The 17,539-nt window shown below is 34.7% G+C and overlaps 1 protein-coding gene across 1 annotated transcript in view; it reads left to right on the top strand.

The window, feature by feature from the left end:
- Window positions 1–17,539, top strand: part of DGKB (diacylglycerol kinase beta) — a gene marked incomplete at its 3' end in the record, with an annotated part of 571,138 nt that overhangs the window by 228,871 nt on the left and 324,728 nt on the right. The window contains exons 10-13 of the mRNA XM_008059499.2: window positions 2,369–2,486; window positions 5,309–5,397; window positions 5,477–5,593; window positions 14,786–14,884. Coding sequence (XP_008057690.1) covers window positions 2,369–2,486; window positions 5,309–5,397; window positions 5,477–5,593; window positions 14,786–14,884 — 423 coding nt within the window. The remainder of the gene's footprint in view (window positions 1–2,368; window positions 2,487–5,308; window positions 5,398–5,476; window positions 5,594–14,785; window positions 14,885–17,539) is intronic.

The following is a 17,539-nucleotide window of genomic DNA, read 5'->3' as shown; positions in this document are numbered from 1 at the left end:
TAAAATGACAAGGACTGTAAGAATAGTAATACATATGAAAATTAGATTGGTTTTTTCCTTTCTTCTACACTTAAAATTTTTTAAAGCATTTAACTGCTACTTTTAAAGTTGATTAATTTAATTTTTAAAAGATTAACAACCCTGTATTTAAACTTTCCATATCAAGAGGTTTAAATTTTATTGTGGGAACTGAAATTTTAAAACATAGGCAGTTTGGAAAATATAGCAAAGTTAAACATATAAAGTATTCTATTCACATGATAAAGCTACTAGAAATCTTATGACTCACCCAAACTACAATGGGATTCAGAAATTACTACAAAACCCCACTTTTTAGGTTTTGAAAGAAAATTGAGATAGCTGTGTCTTCTGAAAATCTTTCCATGACACCTTCTGTGTAGCTGTGCTTGTTGTGCACTTGTTAGAAAGGCAGATCTGGGCACTGTTAATAATTGAAAAGGGTCTGAGATTTACCCTACTTGCAAGCTAATGTGTTAGCTTGCCACAGTTTATGGATCTTGGCAGAGGACATGAGACTCCTGGGTCAGAGACAATAGCTTTTCTTACTTACGGCAAAACAGGAAGCAGGAGATCCAGATCCATGTCTGAGCCTTGCACATCAAGTCTCACAGGAATCATGGAGTGTGACCCAAATTATTGCTGTACACAGCATCAGAGCTTGGAAACTCTGGCTTAGAAAAACTAAATCTGTTACAATGTGCGGCAAACAAACCTGTTTAGCCTTTGCCAAGAAACCAGTGATTATCTTTATACTGGACAGTAAGTAAAACATCCCTCTGCTTTGGAGGGTCACACATCTTTATTGTCCAAGGCTGTTTGATATTCAAGTATCTTTGAAAAACTAGCCTGGAAGAAAAGACAGTGCTTCTGCTTGCAAAACATGCAGAGATTCAAAAGACCCATGGAGAATTATCTCCCAGGAAGTATTTTCATTAATGTTTCATATTATCATGCAAATTTGACATTTCTGGTTCCAATGTTAAGAATTAGTTCCTATAGATTTTTTTTGGTATTACAAATCTGATAACTTACCTCTTGATTAATAATAGAAGTAGTAAGGAACATTATTGTTGATATCTTATTATCAAGAGAAAAAAGATGATCTGGATATGTTTATGCTCTCTCACTGCCCTAGAATTAGTATTACTGCTCCAGCATGTAGTAGGTGACCAAAACATTATTTGGTGGGTGTATTCTAATAAAGATGACAATTTGGCTAACATGAAAAATTATGATCAGTAGTAATTTCAATAGAATACCAATGAATGGCATCTGATATTAATTTAAGTTAAATACAATCTGGTGAATAGAGTACAAAGAGCATATATTAATGGAGAAAATTATGGTAATAAAAATAATACTGTATAATCATTTCATTTAATATTTTGACCTTGTAACGGGTTCAAGAGATTCATAAATATTATACTATTTCATTTTACTTTCATCTCAAACAATGCGGATGTGATTAAACACACATTAGAGAAGTAGCTATTATGATATGATATAGTGTCTTACTTAGAAGAGTAAACAATAATTATGGTATTTTGCTAAAGTGGAAATTAATTTATACTCAAGGTTTTATTGTGACAAATAACAACAGTGCTTGTTATAAATAAATGTAATAATACAGCTTTAACAGTTTTACCATCTTTCTGAGAGATGAAAGTCATTTATTTTGTACAAAAGAGGGGTGAACAAAATGGTAAGGTCCTTTAAAAAGTTAATCTTTTACATTTTACCATTTAAGATGTACAACAGTCTATCAAAATACATTATAATATAGTCTAATACATCTCCTAGAACAATGCCAATAACTTACCTTTTAGTATGGTTTTTCCCATCTCACCCCTTGCTCTGCCTCCTTACATGACCTAACCACCATCCTGAATGTTGTCTATTCCTGTTACTAAGTTACTAACGTCGTCTTTGCAAGTTTTTAATTTACCAGTCTCTTCCTCTCAAGAGTGTTTTTTCCCTTTACTCATGTATTTGTTCATGGAATTGTGCTAAAGAGGATATTTTCAAAGGCGAGAGTGGCCCGTCCCTGTTTCTTGGAAGTGCTCAGTTTGGCAGGTCGTCACGATGGTTTGGGCGTGCAGTTGAACTGCTGATATCAGACAAGAATTCGAGAGTTGCTACAGCATCCATGGTGTGTCAGCACCGTCTCATCCCGCTCGAGCACATGTGTTTCTCCCAAGACTCTGTGGCGATCTTGGAGAAAGCCAGAGATGAAATAACAGATTGTCTTCACACGCTTCCGTCCGTCCAGCTCTGAATTTTATTGGCACGCATGTCTCCCACTGTTTGTTTAATTAAGTGAAATCTGTTTCTCTTATGGCCCGTGCAGAACGTGAAGGATGATGGGCAGCACGTGTGGCGACTCAAGCACTTCAACAAACCTGCCTACTGCAACCTCTGCCTGAATATGCTGATTGGCGTGGGGAAGCAGGGCCTCTGCTGCTCCTGTGAGTAGTGCCCTCTGCCTGGACCTCATCGCTGGGGAGGAGGAAAGGCTAAGGCTAACCTCATGGGATGGTCCTATTTCTGGATGGAGAACTGGGCAATGATCCGGACCCTCCCTGTACCTATGATTGATATTTTCCCGTAGTCTGTCTCTGAATGGGTTTAGGTTACTCTAGTTTTTTATCTCTTCAGTTTTGGAAAAGAACTAGGGACATTTTCCAACTCTTTCACCATTTTTTCCACTGTTTCATGTATCCATAACTACTATTTCTACTGTAATTATTTGAAGATTTATATCTTTTTAAAATATTTGTCCTCCCCTCCATCCTGGGTTAACCACTTTATTCACATAGACTTTTATGAGTCCATTCCTTTAGGTCCTTTTACAAAACAGTTACCTTAATTGATTAAAAAGAGAGTTGCATCCAAAGTAAGAAATCACAGGGAATGCAAACTGATTTTTATATCTCAAGTGCATTACTTTTACTGCTGACATGAAGAAAATCTTCATATAGGAGGCCATCTGCTGTGTCTCATGCCTGTCATATAGAGTCCTGGCTTGAGGCCATGAGTTCAAGACTAGTCTGGGCAACATAGCGAGACCTTACCTCTACAAAAAACTTTTTAAAATTACCCAGGCCTGATGGTACATGCCTATAGTCCCAGGTACTTGAGAGGTCAAGGTGAGAGGATCATTTGAACCCAAGAGTTGGGAGCTACAATGAACTATGATTTCGTCACTACATTCCAGCCTGGACGACAGAGGGAGAACCTGTCTCTAAAAAGAAAGAAAAAAGGAAAATCTTCATATATGGCTAATGGGTATTTGAATTCAAAGCATTGATGATTCACGAGTTGTGGTCATTTTTAAAATTTCAGTTCACTCATCTTTGCAATTTTCACCTTATTCTATTGACTCAGTACTGCCAATTAGAATTTCCTAATAGTGTTACATAACAGTTAATTTTTAAAATCACCTAATATTTTTAAATTTACAGCATATTTTGCCTAAGAAAATTTTACATTTCTTGATGTTTCTGCTAAAGTTGAGTAGATAGTGTATCCTCTTCACTTAAGTTTGAATTTCTTTCTTAATCCAGCAATTTCTCACTCTGTGCACTTTTCTGCTAAGGTCACTAGAGACACCCCATTTTTCTGCCTTTAATTGAACCTAATTTCTTACCTGGCTTTCATACAATACATGGTATATATATATATATACATATATATATATATATATATAACACACACACACATACACAAACACACACACACATTTGTATATGTATATATATTATACTCTATATAATATATGTATATATGTTATGTATACATATGAAAATCATGTAATATATAATATGATACAATATTATATGATATAATATATATTATGTATATATTTAACTAGCAACTTTTTTGGTAGTATTGTTTGTAAGCCCTCAGATGTATTATTCAACATTAAATACATGTTTTAGTGCCATGTATGCATGTGCTTTCTCAAGTGCTTAAGGATTTTAACAAGGTTACATGAAATTTGCCATGTGTCACATTAGAGGACAGTTTCTGATGGCAGTATTTGAAAAGTTAGTTGCACTAGAACATTCTCCATATACAAAGAAAGTGCTTTGTTTTAAAAACTCTATTTTTTTTAAGGAAATAATTTTTTTATGGGAGATTCTACTAATAGGAGCATATGAAACAAAATAATAGCTCTCAAATAGGATGAGTTATGTTATATAAAGAGTGATCATTTTGCTTATAAATTTTTACTGATTAGTGTAGTGAATTCAATACTCGACACTATTGCTAATATAGAAGAGAAGAGGAAGCATGTTTCTCCTTCAGTGTTGCCAAAGAAAGCCACAGAGACTATTTTGGAATAGCTTGCTATATCGATATTATGTGGATTTAATGTTTTTCACTGTAATTTTAGGCAGTGGTTAGTTTTTGTTTTTATTGAGAGGGCTGCATTTTTAAATTCAATTTTATGCTTTGCTCTCTCTATTTATGTATTTAGAACTCTTACATTGGAACCAGCATTTTATTAAAAGAACATTTGTATGTGACCCTAATTGTGTTTGGACTCATACCATAAAAAAAATTGAGTATAGAAAAAAGGAGATGTTTTGGTTCTACAACACATATTACATGTATACATCCACACATATATTTGCTTGTTTATGTGTATATATACATGTTTACATATAAACATAAATTTTATGGCTATTATATGCTGCTAAGCCAAAGAATTTTTTTTTTTTTTTTTGACGAACAACGCCATGATAGCAAGTGAGGGATGAATTTTTACTGAAGACCTGGCATGTATGATGAAACCCCTCCTCTGGAAATAGACTAATCAGGCATTTAAGGTTTAGATAAATCAATAGACAAAATAGAATAAACTCAAGGGGCTTTTATTCCCATGCCTGCCAGCTGCTCTCATGCCTATACTTTGTAAAATATAGATCTCTTTCTTCTAGCAAATGACACCAAGCCATTTGGCAGTCATCAATTTGTCTTTAATATTTTTGTCATCTGGGAATTATTGTGAAAAATTTGAGTGAGGACTGATTTAATTAAGCGTTTCCTGCTATGCCATGATAGAGGAATCTTGGTTTTTCACATGCATAATATTTCCTGTACTAATTGGCCTTTTGTGTTCCATGGTAAAAACAGTCGACTTGGATTTTTCCTTGATGTGGTTGATTGGATTGATTAGGGAACAGTGAATATGAAATGAAGTTCTGTTAATGTCATTCTTTCCCTATAAAATTGCCATCAGGACCAGGATTGACTCTGAATGTGTGTACCTGTTTCCTTTCAGTCTGCAAGTACACAGTCCATGAACGCTGTGTGGCTAGAGCCCCTCCCTCTTGCATCAAGACCTATGTGAAATCCAAAAAGAATGCTGATGTAAGTCTGTGGCCATACCTGCTTTCTGAAGGTGGTGATTACAGACGCCTCCTCTTACCACGATGTCATTCTGTTCTAGGTCATGCACCATTACTGGGTTGAAGGGAACTGCCCAACCAAGTGTGATAAGTGCCACAAAACGGTAAAATGTTACCAGGGCCTGACAGGACTGCATTGTGTTTGGTGTCAGATCACAGTGAGTAACATCGGAAAACGATTCCCAGCATTCACTAACATGAAGACGGTGTGTCTCGTACTCTTTGATAATCCTACTCTGGAAGGGATTCTTGAAATTTGGAATAAGCATAAAACCATGGAAGCTTCTTGGTTCATCTGGCTTGCAAAGGCATAGGGCTGGAGTCGGATTTATCCTCATAGAATCCAAAACTTTAGAGCTGGTGACAATCTTAGAGATGATAACATCACCTGATTTTCCAACTGTGTTCCTGGGAGCTCCAGAGATCAGAGGCCATGGGTAGGAGTAGGCAAGAGAGCAGGGTATTGATTGGATAGAATTCAGATTCTCTCCCCCTCACAACCCTATTTTGTAAGGGTTTTCTATTTTACCTATTATAAATGTATTTTAATTACAGGATCTGTGGGTTTCAAAGGGGTAGAAAAATGACCAATATACAATGATTTCATTATATAATAGAGACCCCAAAAAGTTAAGCACATTGTCCTTGACTACACTGCTAAGTGGAGATGGAACTAGGCTATATGAAGGGAAACCCAAAACAACACAGAACTATCTTTTGGAGGATGGGCCCTTTGTAGAACAGGCTTCCCACACCAGTTAAGTATTCTAGGAACTCATTGCCAACCCATTGGCAGCATTGTTGTGAGAGACTGCATTCAGATGAATTTGTTTTTGGAGATTCTTTCCATGTGTTAACCCATACCACAATGGGTGATTTACATGAACAACCAGCCCTGCTGCTAAGTGTTCAGCAGTTTGTGACCACAAACAGCATGACCCTCTGGCTCCACCCTCCCTATTCACTTGATCTCATCCCTAGTGATTTTTTTTTTTTAATTTCCCTGGATGAAAGAGTCCTCAAAGGGAAATGTTTTGCCAATGTGAAGAGGTGAAACAAAAAATGGTAGAAGCACTAAAAACCATAAAAATTGATGAGTTCAAAAACAGTTTTGAGCAGTGCAAAACGTGTCTTGATAAGTATATTGCATCAAATGGAGAGTACTTAGAAGGTGACTGAAGGTTAAATGTGTAAGAATAAATACACAATTTTTTATAAAGAAATTCAGGACTTTCCCATTGTATTTTAGGTCCTAATCCTTCTAAGAACACCCTTTTTTCCCTCCTTCCCAATATGTTGTTGCCATCCTCCTTCACTTAAATCAAAAATTATGGGGTAAGAGATACCGATGCAAATGCTAGTTGTAAATGGTGTTCACAATTAAGAAAAAAGAGATAAACTGATCTTTTCTGGGAAACTTGAGGACTCCACGGAGTTCAGAGGATTGTCAAATCTGACTTCAAATAGTTTTTGGAATAAATACAGTTGTTATTTGGTACCTCTAGAGTTACATGCTTAATTTCTAGAAATTAATTAGAATCAAACATTTTCAAGAATAGCTATTTTTGATAATATAGTCCAAAAAACTTTTATGAGATTTAAGTTTGTTTTTTTTTCTGTTTGTTTTTTCAGCATAGTGTTTCAGTACTTCTGTTACAGGGCTAATGATTTTGCTTTTGTCAGAATAAAACAGTAGGGGGTCCTGAATCTGTTAAGTAAATGAATTTCCCTACAGTGCCCCCCCAAGGCGCCACCCCTTACACAGTTATTAAACAGTTTTCTTAAACACACACACACACACACACACACACACACACACAGGATAATGAGAAAAATAATCTGGATTTCATTTCAAAAATACAATTAAGTGCTTTTAAACAAATGAACACGCTTTCTTTGATCATATTCAACTATTACTCTCTTAGATCATATTTACATTTGAAATTTTCTCAATTATGAAAGATAGTCTTATTTTGTGAAGTGTGGTTACTAAAAGAAAATGCCTAACAATTATTTAAATTACATTCATAAATTACTCAAATTTTACTTCTCAGTTTTAAGATCACAACTATTTCACTGTGTAAAAAATTCATGCAATTTTTAAAAATCAAAATTTTTTTGCTAAGTATTTACAAAATATGAATATTTTTCAGATTTATAGGAGACTCTTCCTCTTATTTTTTCTTCTACTGAGATTTTCACTGATTAGAGAATACCAGAAATGTTTTCTTCTTTGTATCTCAAATTATGTGCCACTCTTTATATATTTCAGATGCAATATCTTACCTTATTAGTCATTTTTTATTTCTTTAAATAAATTTTTTTAAATGTGTACTCAGCTTAAACATCCAAAAACATGCATTGCAATTTCTCATAATACGAAAGCTTTTAGAGCTTTTAGAATTTTCTTTATTTGATTTATCTTTCCCTTTCTCCATTTAATCTCCTTGAAGTCTGTCTTCTCTTCTTTTCATTCTATGGGACTCACTATTCTCAAAGTTATCATTGCAAGGGCTCTCTTAATGGTCCTCAAGGTGTCTTAACATTTTTTTTTTGTCTTATATTCCATTTTGTTTTTCTCATTCTCTTTTTTTTGTTTTGTTTTAATGGTTCATCTTATCTGTGACTCAACAATCGACACCGTATTCTACCACTCCCAAGTTATGCATTTATCTTTGGTCTTGGTCCTAACTCTAAGCTTTCAAAAATGAGGCACTTCTTTTTCAAGGAAAGAGGGTGTCACTTCTAAATAAATGTACTCTAAAATCTAAAGAATTTTCTGTCTCAAATCAGGCCAGACATTATGCTTCCAACATTTTATTCTTACACTAAATATCAATGACTATATGAAGGTGATTCTATGTGTCACTATTGCAAAGCACAACACAAGCAGCAAGTGTCTTAAATCTCAGAGTTCACATTTTAAATCAGTCATTCAATTCCCAAGTTCTATTCAGGAAACAAGGTTAACCAGGGAGCCCTGAAGAAGTTTAAGTAGAGTCAGGGGGGTAAAAGAGTTTCCCTCTTACTAAGCTTTCTCAAGTCCTGAGTCTTCTCACCGACCTCCTCAGCTTTATTTGTTGTAAACTGTGAGCTCCAGCAGTGGTTTTTTGTTTGCTTTTTTACTGCTGTTGTTTTGTTGTTTTTTGTTTTGTTTTGAGTTGGGGTCTTGCTCTGTCACCCAGGTTGGAGAGTCAGTGGCACAATCGTAGGTCACTGCAGCCACAACCTCCTGGTCTCAGGTGATCCTTCTGCCTCAGTCTCCCAAGTAACTGGAACTACAGGTGTGATACCTAACTCATTTGTTAATGAGGATTAAGTAGGTAAAAGATCTGTATAGATACGTTTAGGACAAGACATAATAATTGCTCAGTAAGTAACAATTATCTTAGTGAGCATTAGGTGAAATACTAGGTGGGTATCTAAAACCAACCCCTGGTGCCCAGAGGGCCCTCAATGAATAGTACTTTTGCCTTTTCTCTCTCACCTCGGGAATGATCAATAGTTGCCTAATCTAAGACAGAACAGCACCTACATACACTAAACACGTCCAGAATCATGACGGCCTGAATCTCACTAAATCCTAAACCAAGCTAATTGGGTTTTTTTTTAATCACAAAGAGTAACTACTATAACTCTTTCATTCTCTCAGACATGGTATCATCATGCTTCCAGTCATTGGAAAAAGAGTTAGAAGTCAATGTCTTTTACCTTTGTCTCATGCACACAACCTATCACTGAGGCTTGACATTTCCCACTTAAAATATCTCTCAGATTTGAGGTTTTGTCTCCACATTCACAGCCCTAGTGCAAGCTCTTAGCACCTCTTGACTAGATTAGAGTCAGAATCTCTTGGCTCATCTCCCTAACAGAAGGTACTTTTCCTATAATGCAGGCTGCATACCACCTCCAGAAAGATCTTCTGAAAATACTAGTTTGTTATCATATGCCTTCTTTAGCAACCTATAATAGTTCTGTGATTAGAAATGCAGCCCTCAACGCCCCCTACCTCAACTTGGCTTTTCATTCCTCAGAAATCAGACCTAAACCTCAGTACATGACTGTATGTGATATCCCTCCCATCCATACATGCTCTGCGGTAGCTGTGACTGTCCCTTGGGGAGGTCATGTCTCCTTCATGCTTATTAATTTCTTCATCCCTATCTTAAATTCTAACTACATCTCAGAAACCAAGTTTAGTTCCATGTCTTCTTTGAAATTTTCCTTGACATTAATACTATATCCTTTTTCTGAAGTTTCTGTAATTTTATTTCACACCCAGAGGAAAGACCAAAATGCTCTCCTATGGTTTCCCTCGGCGTGCTAACCTTGTCGGCATGGCTAGACTATAATTGACCCCAGCTGGAGGCCGATGGCTCACATTTTTTTTCCTAATCACCCAAAGTTCTTGACAAAGTGCTGAGTTTAGAGAAGTCCTCAATAAAATCACCTTCATCACCGATATACTGTCCTTATGATTAAATATTGAATTCCAAACACATGCCTTCCATTAAGTTTTGTTTTATAATATAATCCTATAATATTCAAACCTGCATCAGTTATGCAGGTAAATTTAAACAAATACTTAAAGATAAAAATCCATTTCACACCCATTTTTCAGTCTGCACTTGTGGCTTCTTGATATCATACTAGTTTGCCATCTTATAGGTATAAATTTAGGCTCTTAGAATGATGTTTTATCACCCTTTGTAAATCTAACTACTTAAAAAATAAAAACAGAAAAAGTCTAAAAAGGAACAGTGGAAAACTGCCTTCTACCACTTAAGCAAGCAGTTTTCTGCGCTTTATATTTACAATCCTTTGATCCAGGCCAAATTCTCTCATTGGTCCCTTTCCTCTCTCTTGCTTACCTTCTGCCATCATTGGGATACCACTGTTTATATCTGTTCATTTCTGCTGAGTGTGTTTTCTTGACATCCTATGCAGAACATGTTGTGAATTGCTCCTGGTCATGGTAAACTATTCCTGGTCTAGTAGGACTCATTGGGACTGGAAGTTAATACGTTTTATTTGGGCTTGAAAAAAGAATGCCTAATTCATGGGTATGAATTATTAAACTTTTGGTGCCACAGAGGGATACTTCTCTTGTTAAAATAGTAAAGTGCTAACTATAATGTTTAAAGGTTTCCAGTACCATGGAGAGGTTGATGCTTTAGCAGATGCCAGCATTAGGAAACTCTCTGAAATTACAAAATATTAGGGCTACTAGAATATACTAACCAACAAATGTGTCCCTCCAAATCAGGCCTTCAAGGTTTTTTTTTGAAAGAGAGATTTAGTTCTCTGGGTTTTTTAAAAAAATGTAAATTCCTATTAACATTCATTTTCTATTTTCCCTCCTTTTGACTTCTTAGATTCCACTCTTTTCTTCTCTGACCAGCACATTCACTCTTTCCCCATCTCTACCTTCAGATACGTACAGGCATAGACACACACACTCACACATTTTCTTTTTCTTCCTAACTTGAGACAGCTTTTTCTAATAAACATAGATCTGGCTCTAAATTAAGTGCTACTGGAACTTGTCATAAACTCTGAAATTATTTCCAAGTGTTTAATTCACTTCCAGGAAAAGCTGGCTCCTATTATATGACTTTCCTCCATATGGGACTGAATCCCTTAACATAAGTGGAAATTTCTGGCTATATTTAAGAAATGATCTGAGGATCCCTATGCTTTATCTTTAATTGTGAGGAAAGACAATGGTAAATGAAATTTTTGTTAAACTTTAAAAACACAGGTAAAATTTCTTTTCTCTGGTGTGTACTGTTGACTATTTTACTCAAGGAGCAGGATTCAACAGTGTGCTAGTTTATTCTTGATGAAGATCTTTTTGTGTAGGATTTTGCTGAATTGGGGTCTGGATTATCTTTAAGACAATTGTCAGTCTTCAGCATCTTATTTACATCAAAAAAGATTCAGCTGTACCTTTTTCTTATATTCTTGTCTATGAAATGTCATGATGACAAGTTTAATTAGCTTATTGCTGATGATATTCACTATATAAAAACTATTGAAAAAATGTACATACAGGAAAGTATACATGTCTTGAGGGTAGAGCACAACAAATTTTGCACAAAAGTAAGCAGCATCAGATCAGGAAGCAAAATATTATGAGTAACCTGAAGAAAAAACTTTTTAAACTTTTGAAGTCCATTATATAGTTGTATTTTATTGAGTTTACTTTTTTTAGAAATAGACTTTCATAGAGCTGTTTTAAATTTACAGCTATAATGATATTCACTTTTGTACTTGATAGTTGTGGGAACTATATGTATTTTCACTTTGACTTTCTTTTGTCCTCAAATATGTCTTTGAACAATATGGTACAAAAACTGGACCAGGCATACAAATTTGACTCACAGTTTGTAAAATGATCAGTACTCCTAATAAGATGTCTTCAACTCTGACACTTCTGACTACAGTGTCCTGATGTTCTTGGTCACACAGGTATATTTACCAGCTGCCAGATTCTGGTCTTAATAAAAGCATAAAGGATTACTATATATTATTAGTTAATATAGACTCCTTGGTTGGTAGAATATTCTTGCACTATATATCCCTGTTTCATAGATGATAATATGATCAATGGCCTTCTTTTAGACCTTGTTAATGCTTAATGTCTCTGGAGGACTGTTTTGCAAATGCTCAGACAAAACTCAGGGATACAGGCCACAGTAGTAACCAAACTGGGAAGTCCTATTAGGACTCTTTAGACCTGTAGAGGCCAGTATTTCATGATATCAATTGTCAGTACCTATGCTCTGAAACTCCCAATCTCCAATAGGAAGAGTTATCCTTGCACACTCACTGCAGTAAGCTCGTCAACTGTATGATTCTACCTGAATCCTCAGTTCTATCCTTTGGCCTCGGAAAATGGCCTAAATGACAAAACACTGTCATTAAATTTATTTTATTTTTGCCATTTTTTCTTACATGTGGCAACACTCAAAGTTAGTTGTCCTTTACTATGGCAACTAGTTACAGATTGTTGAAAACACATGGGATGGGGAGGCCGTGGTCTCAGACTGTGCTTCTGTGGTCAGCGTTCAAGTGAGACTCACAGGGCCTTGATCCTCTGACCTTTAGAGTCATGTGTGTAGCTTTACACTGTACTCAAGAGTTCAAGTTCAACACTTTCTTGCTCTACACACACACAGATTTTTATCTTGGATCTTGTGTGTAGAGGATTCTGAGAGTCTGTTTCTCAGTTTTAAAGCAGTTGTATAAGCTTTTTGTACAACTTTTTGTACAAAAGCTTTTTCTCTATGACATTCATGGTACAGTAGGGTCTTAAGATACATTGTCTTTGGTTTTAGTGAAAGTTTCACAGTGTTTTTGCTTCCTAGGACTACTATAACAATGTCTTTGCTTCCTAGGACTACTATAACAAAATGCCACAAAATAGGTGGCTGAAAACACCAGAAACTTATTTTCTCGTAGCTCTGGAGGCTAGAAATCCAGATGTTAACAGGGCCATGCTTTTTTTGAAGACTTTTGGGGAAGAATTCTTTTCTGTCTGTTTCTAGATTCCGGTGGCTGCCAGCAATCCTTGGCACTCCTTGACTTGTATCTGTGTCACTTTAAATCTCTAGCTCTACCCTCACATGTCCTTGTCTTCTCTGTGTCTGTCCTTGTCCATATATCCCTCTTCTTATAAGGACACCAGTCATTGGATTCAGATCCAACTTAATCCAGTATGACTACATCTTATCTTGAATACACCTTGAATACAAAGATCTTATTTCCATAAAGTTCACATTCACAAGTACCAGATGTTGGGGCTTTGATCTATCTTTTGTTGGGAGACCCAATTCATCCCACAACACTTGGTAATCTGTTACCTCCAAATCCAAACATCTAGGGCCATGATTTATTCTAAGAATGTGGATTATTGGGTCCAATAAACTAATAATACATTTTAAGTCAGTCACTTTTCTTACTTTGAGGAAGCTAGGCATATTAATTTGCCCAACCAGAATGTTGTTTATTTAGTTTCATTGTGCATTAAACTGCTTCTTTATCTTCAACACCTCTCGCCTCTTGACAAAGACCGTTAGTACACAATAACAACAATAAGCCATTTTTTAAATAATGAAGTTTATATGCCACTGAGAAGCAGACTGCTAATTATGGATGAATGTGCAAAGATACTTTTATTTCATGTAATGCAACCAAATGTGCATTAATTATGGTACAAGTAACCTTAACTCCAAGGCAGGGAGTTAACATAACAACTGTTTTAGATTCTAGAACTACAGAAATACCCCTTCACTACAGCTCTATCACCAACAATAAATCAGCACTCATTAAAACCTTTTTAGTTGATAATTAGCTGCTTATGAAAGTATGTGTGTTGTGGCAATTAATATAGGCAAATCTTAAAGGAGATGGCTTTCAGTTCAAAGCTGAAAAATGATGTGGCTTTTAAAAAATTTTTGAACAAGATATGTTGTCTTGTCAAAGTATATAATTTTTTCTACAATATGAATGGTTCATATCAAATTGATATGTAGTGAAGGAGAGAGAAATCCCTAGATGCCTTCAAGCAAGTATTATTTTATCAAATCTATGTGATTCCAATAAAATCTAGCACTCAATTTAAAAAGACCACTATTTAATACACTATGCTATAATACTTTAATTTAAACTTTGATCAGGGTTGGTAAAAATATTAGTTTAAGCTCACACATATTGAAAAATAAATAGCATATTATATGATTATACACAAAATCAATGTCGAGCTGGTAAATACAATATAAAGATAAATTTTTATAATGATAATCATCTTCTTTTATTTATATCCTGCTCCTACTGAGATGAATCTCTGGTTACATTTACATATTGAATTACAAAGTTAAAACTAATGATGGGATCAATTATGCCCCATACTGAGCTGTGCACTTTGGAATGACTTTGAGAAAACAGGAGGGTCAAAAAAAAAAAAAAAAAAGCATACACAGTGCACAGTGGTTTCAAGATTATGCTAACAGATAAGCAAAGGAAGGACTTTAATGGACATGAATTTGTATTTATCAAAGAAATCAGGTTTCTTGGTGCAAAACCTGACGTGCCTTTTGAACACATATGTTTCTGAGAATTAGAAAATATATAGTCAGGGTCACAGAAGTTGCTAAATGGTTTGTTTAAGGTACACATTTAAGGGCAAGTGTAATGTAAATTCCTTTATAATTCTGTTTATTTGTTCTTATACATTTAAAAATGTTATTTTATTGTACTTGCCATATTTCTGTTGAAAGATAGTCTGCTCCACATTTGTTGTTGTGTGGAATTTGATATGACCTCCCCCCTCCTTTCTTCTTTTCTAGCTGCATAATAAATGTGCTTCTCATCTAAAACCTGAATGTGACTGCGGACCTTTGAAGGACCATATTTTACCACCCACAACAATCTGTCCAGTGGTACTGGTGAGTTTTTCCTTATCATTCTTCTATAGCTCAGGGGTGCTGTGACTAATCAGTGCAGTATATCATTAAAGGCTTCCAGGACTAATTTTTCATTAGTCAAGGCAGAACTATATAGATCCAAAATACAAAATTACTTTGGAGCAAAACACCTTTGCTCACATAATTCTTTTGCCTTCATGCCACAATACACTTTTTAGAAAGGTATGTTCCAACTCAAGCTGACTCAGGTTTTATCACTTAGTCATGCTGTACTTACCAGAAATTGTATAGGCAGAACACTTCTACATTTTACATATTTTATAGATCTAGCTTCCCAGAATAATGAAGTTATTCTTATGGACAATTTTGCCGGGGATGCACATTATATATCTGCAAGTTGAGGGCTCTAATCTAGGTCAGAAGCTACCTAAAATGATGACACAAACCTTGAAGAACACTATGCATTGCCATAACTGTTTTTTTATTTTTTATTGAACAATAAATTTAGCTACCTGAAAATAATTACTTAATTCAATAAATATAAAAGCAAAAAATACATGAGTAACTTTGAAAAGAATGGACCTTGATGGTAAGAGAAGCAGATATTCATAGACAGTATTCATATTCATATTCAAAATTCAAATTATATTTATAAAGTGAAACACTTATTTTACACAACAACATATTTTATATCCATAACGCACTTCTCATTTTGAAAAACAACATGAAAATTAAATGGCTGGGATTTCAGTGTGATATAATAAATATATAACAACTGAGAAATTTTAGACAAGTACTTTTCTAAAGGTCATCCTAGAAATTAATCATATTACTCAATTTGCACCCACTTATGATCCATTTTATAATTATCTGTAAAATACTTGTATTTCAAATGCCTTTACTTAACAAAAAATTATTAAAAACTCTTCATTTTCTCCATCTAAAAAAGTAGAGGAAAAGAAAATACCTTCATATTGCTGAGAATAGCAATAACTGATTCTATTTTTTTCTTCATGTAGGATTTTTTAAATCCTGGAGTAAATAATATTAATTAGAAATAATGAGAGCCATATAAGATTACTTTACATTTAAGTGACTTTAGTGTCATTTTTATTCTTTAAGTGTTATCTTGACGAGAAAGGACTTTTACAATTTTTACATTTTTAAAATTCTTGATTAAAAGTGTAGTAATTTTACTGGTTTAGATGCATTCTTGGTCTCAGATTTTAATTCTAAGAAGAAAACTGTTATGTCATCCTACTGTCCAACTGTCTGTGAAGACCCTACTCAGTTCAGTGAGCCTGGGGGCTACTTCTTGATGATCACTTATGCCATCCTCTGGTCACACAAAGTCAAACACAAGGTAGATTCTTTTATTATTATATCACTTCTTTCTTTGAGAGAATCAAAGATAAAGAATATGTATTACATGAATATTCTTGTCTTCTAACAGTCTTGTAAACCCTTTTTAGACATTTTAGATTTTGAAGATTTATTTTCAATCATTTACTATTCCTACAGCTTTAATAGTGCGTTGTATCTCAATATTTTTCATTTTACTATTTTTGTGGTACTGTCTACTCTGAAGTTACTTAGTAGCTACTGAACATTTTATCCTTCACCAACGTCTAACTTTCATTGAATTTCATTATACCTCATGCTCCTGATCAATTTTCTGGATGCTTCTTTTCAGTACCTTTATGATGTACCTTTCAGTACTTTTATGATACCAGTCTGCCCATGTTGGTTAATCCCTGTGTTCTACCCTCCCTGCCATGGTTTTCCACTCTCAATGTTCTTCCCAATAAGATCCTGTTTATTCAGTTGATTTTATTACTATGTTAATTTATATTCAGCTCAGCTTTTTTTCTGAATCCCAGTCCTATAGAACTGCCACCCAGAGATCCCATATTATTTTAAGTGCAATGTGTCCAATATATTATGATAATATTAATATAATAATGAGTACTATCATTTATTGAGCATATATACCATGCCAGACTGTATGCTAAAAATATTAATTTATTTATTCAATAAATATTTGTTGATTGTTTAGTACATGCCAAATGGTATTATTGGTAGAAAAAAAGACAGTAAAAAGCAAAAACAAATCCTTGTCCTTATAGAGTTAACATTTCAGTGGGTGTAGGCAATAAACAATATAAAAAAGTAAATTATTTAGTACCTAGTTGTACTAAAATACATATTAATAGAAACAGAGAGTGGAATGTTGATTACCAAGGGCAAAGAAATGAGAAGTGTAGAGATGTCTGTCAAAGAGTACAAAGTTGTGTTTGTGTAAGATGAGTAAGTCTAGAGATCTAATGTACAGCAGACTACAGTTAATAATATAGTATTATATACTGGAAATTTGCCAAGAGACTAGATTTCAGGAACTCTTACCACAAAGAAAAGATAACTATGTGAGGAGATGAATGTGTTGATTTTCTTGACTGCACAATGTATTGTATTTTGTCAAAAGACAAAATTTCAGCAAACTTAGCTATATAGCTAATTGGGTTTTATTCATGATCCACGAAGCAGGGCAACCTCCAGTCTACACAAAAGAATGAGAGCTAACACTGGACAATAGCAGAATCGCAGATTTTGTAGAGTGGGAACAAGAAAACAGAACAATACCCCCCCAAAAGAAAAACAGTTAATTGGTTAACCTAA

Source organism: Carlito syrichta, unplaced genomic scaffold (genome assembly GCF_000164805.1).
Source record: "Carlito syrichta isolate Samal-C Ts95f unplaced genomic scaffold, Tarsius_syrichta-2.0.1 Scaffold304199, whole genome shotgun sequence".
Classification (NCBI taxonomy): Eukaryota; Metazoa; Chordata; class Mammalia; order Primates; family Tarsiidae; genus Carlito; species Carlito syrichta.
Note: the sequence above shows the minus strand (reverse complement) of the source record. Positions and strands in the feature narration are given on the sequence as shown.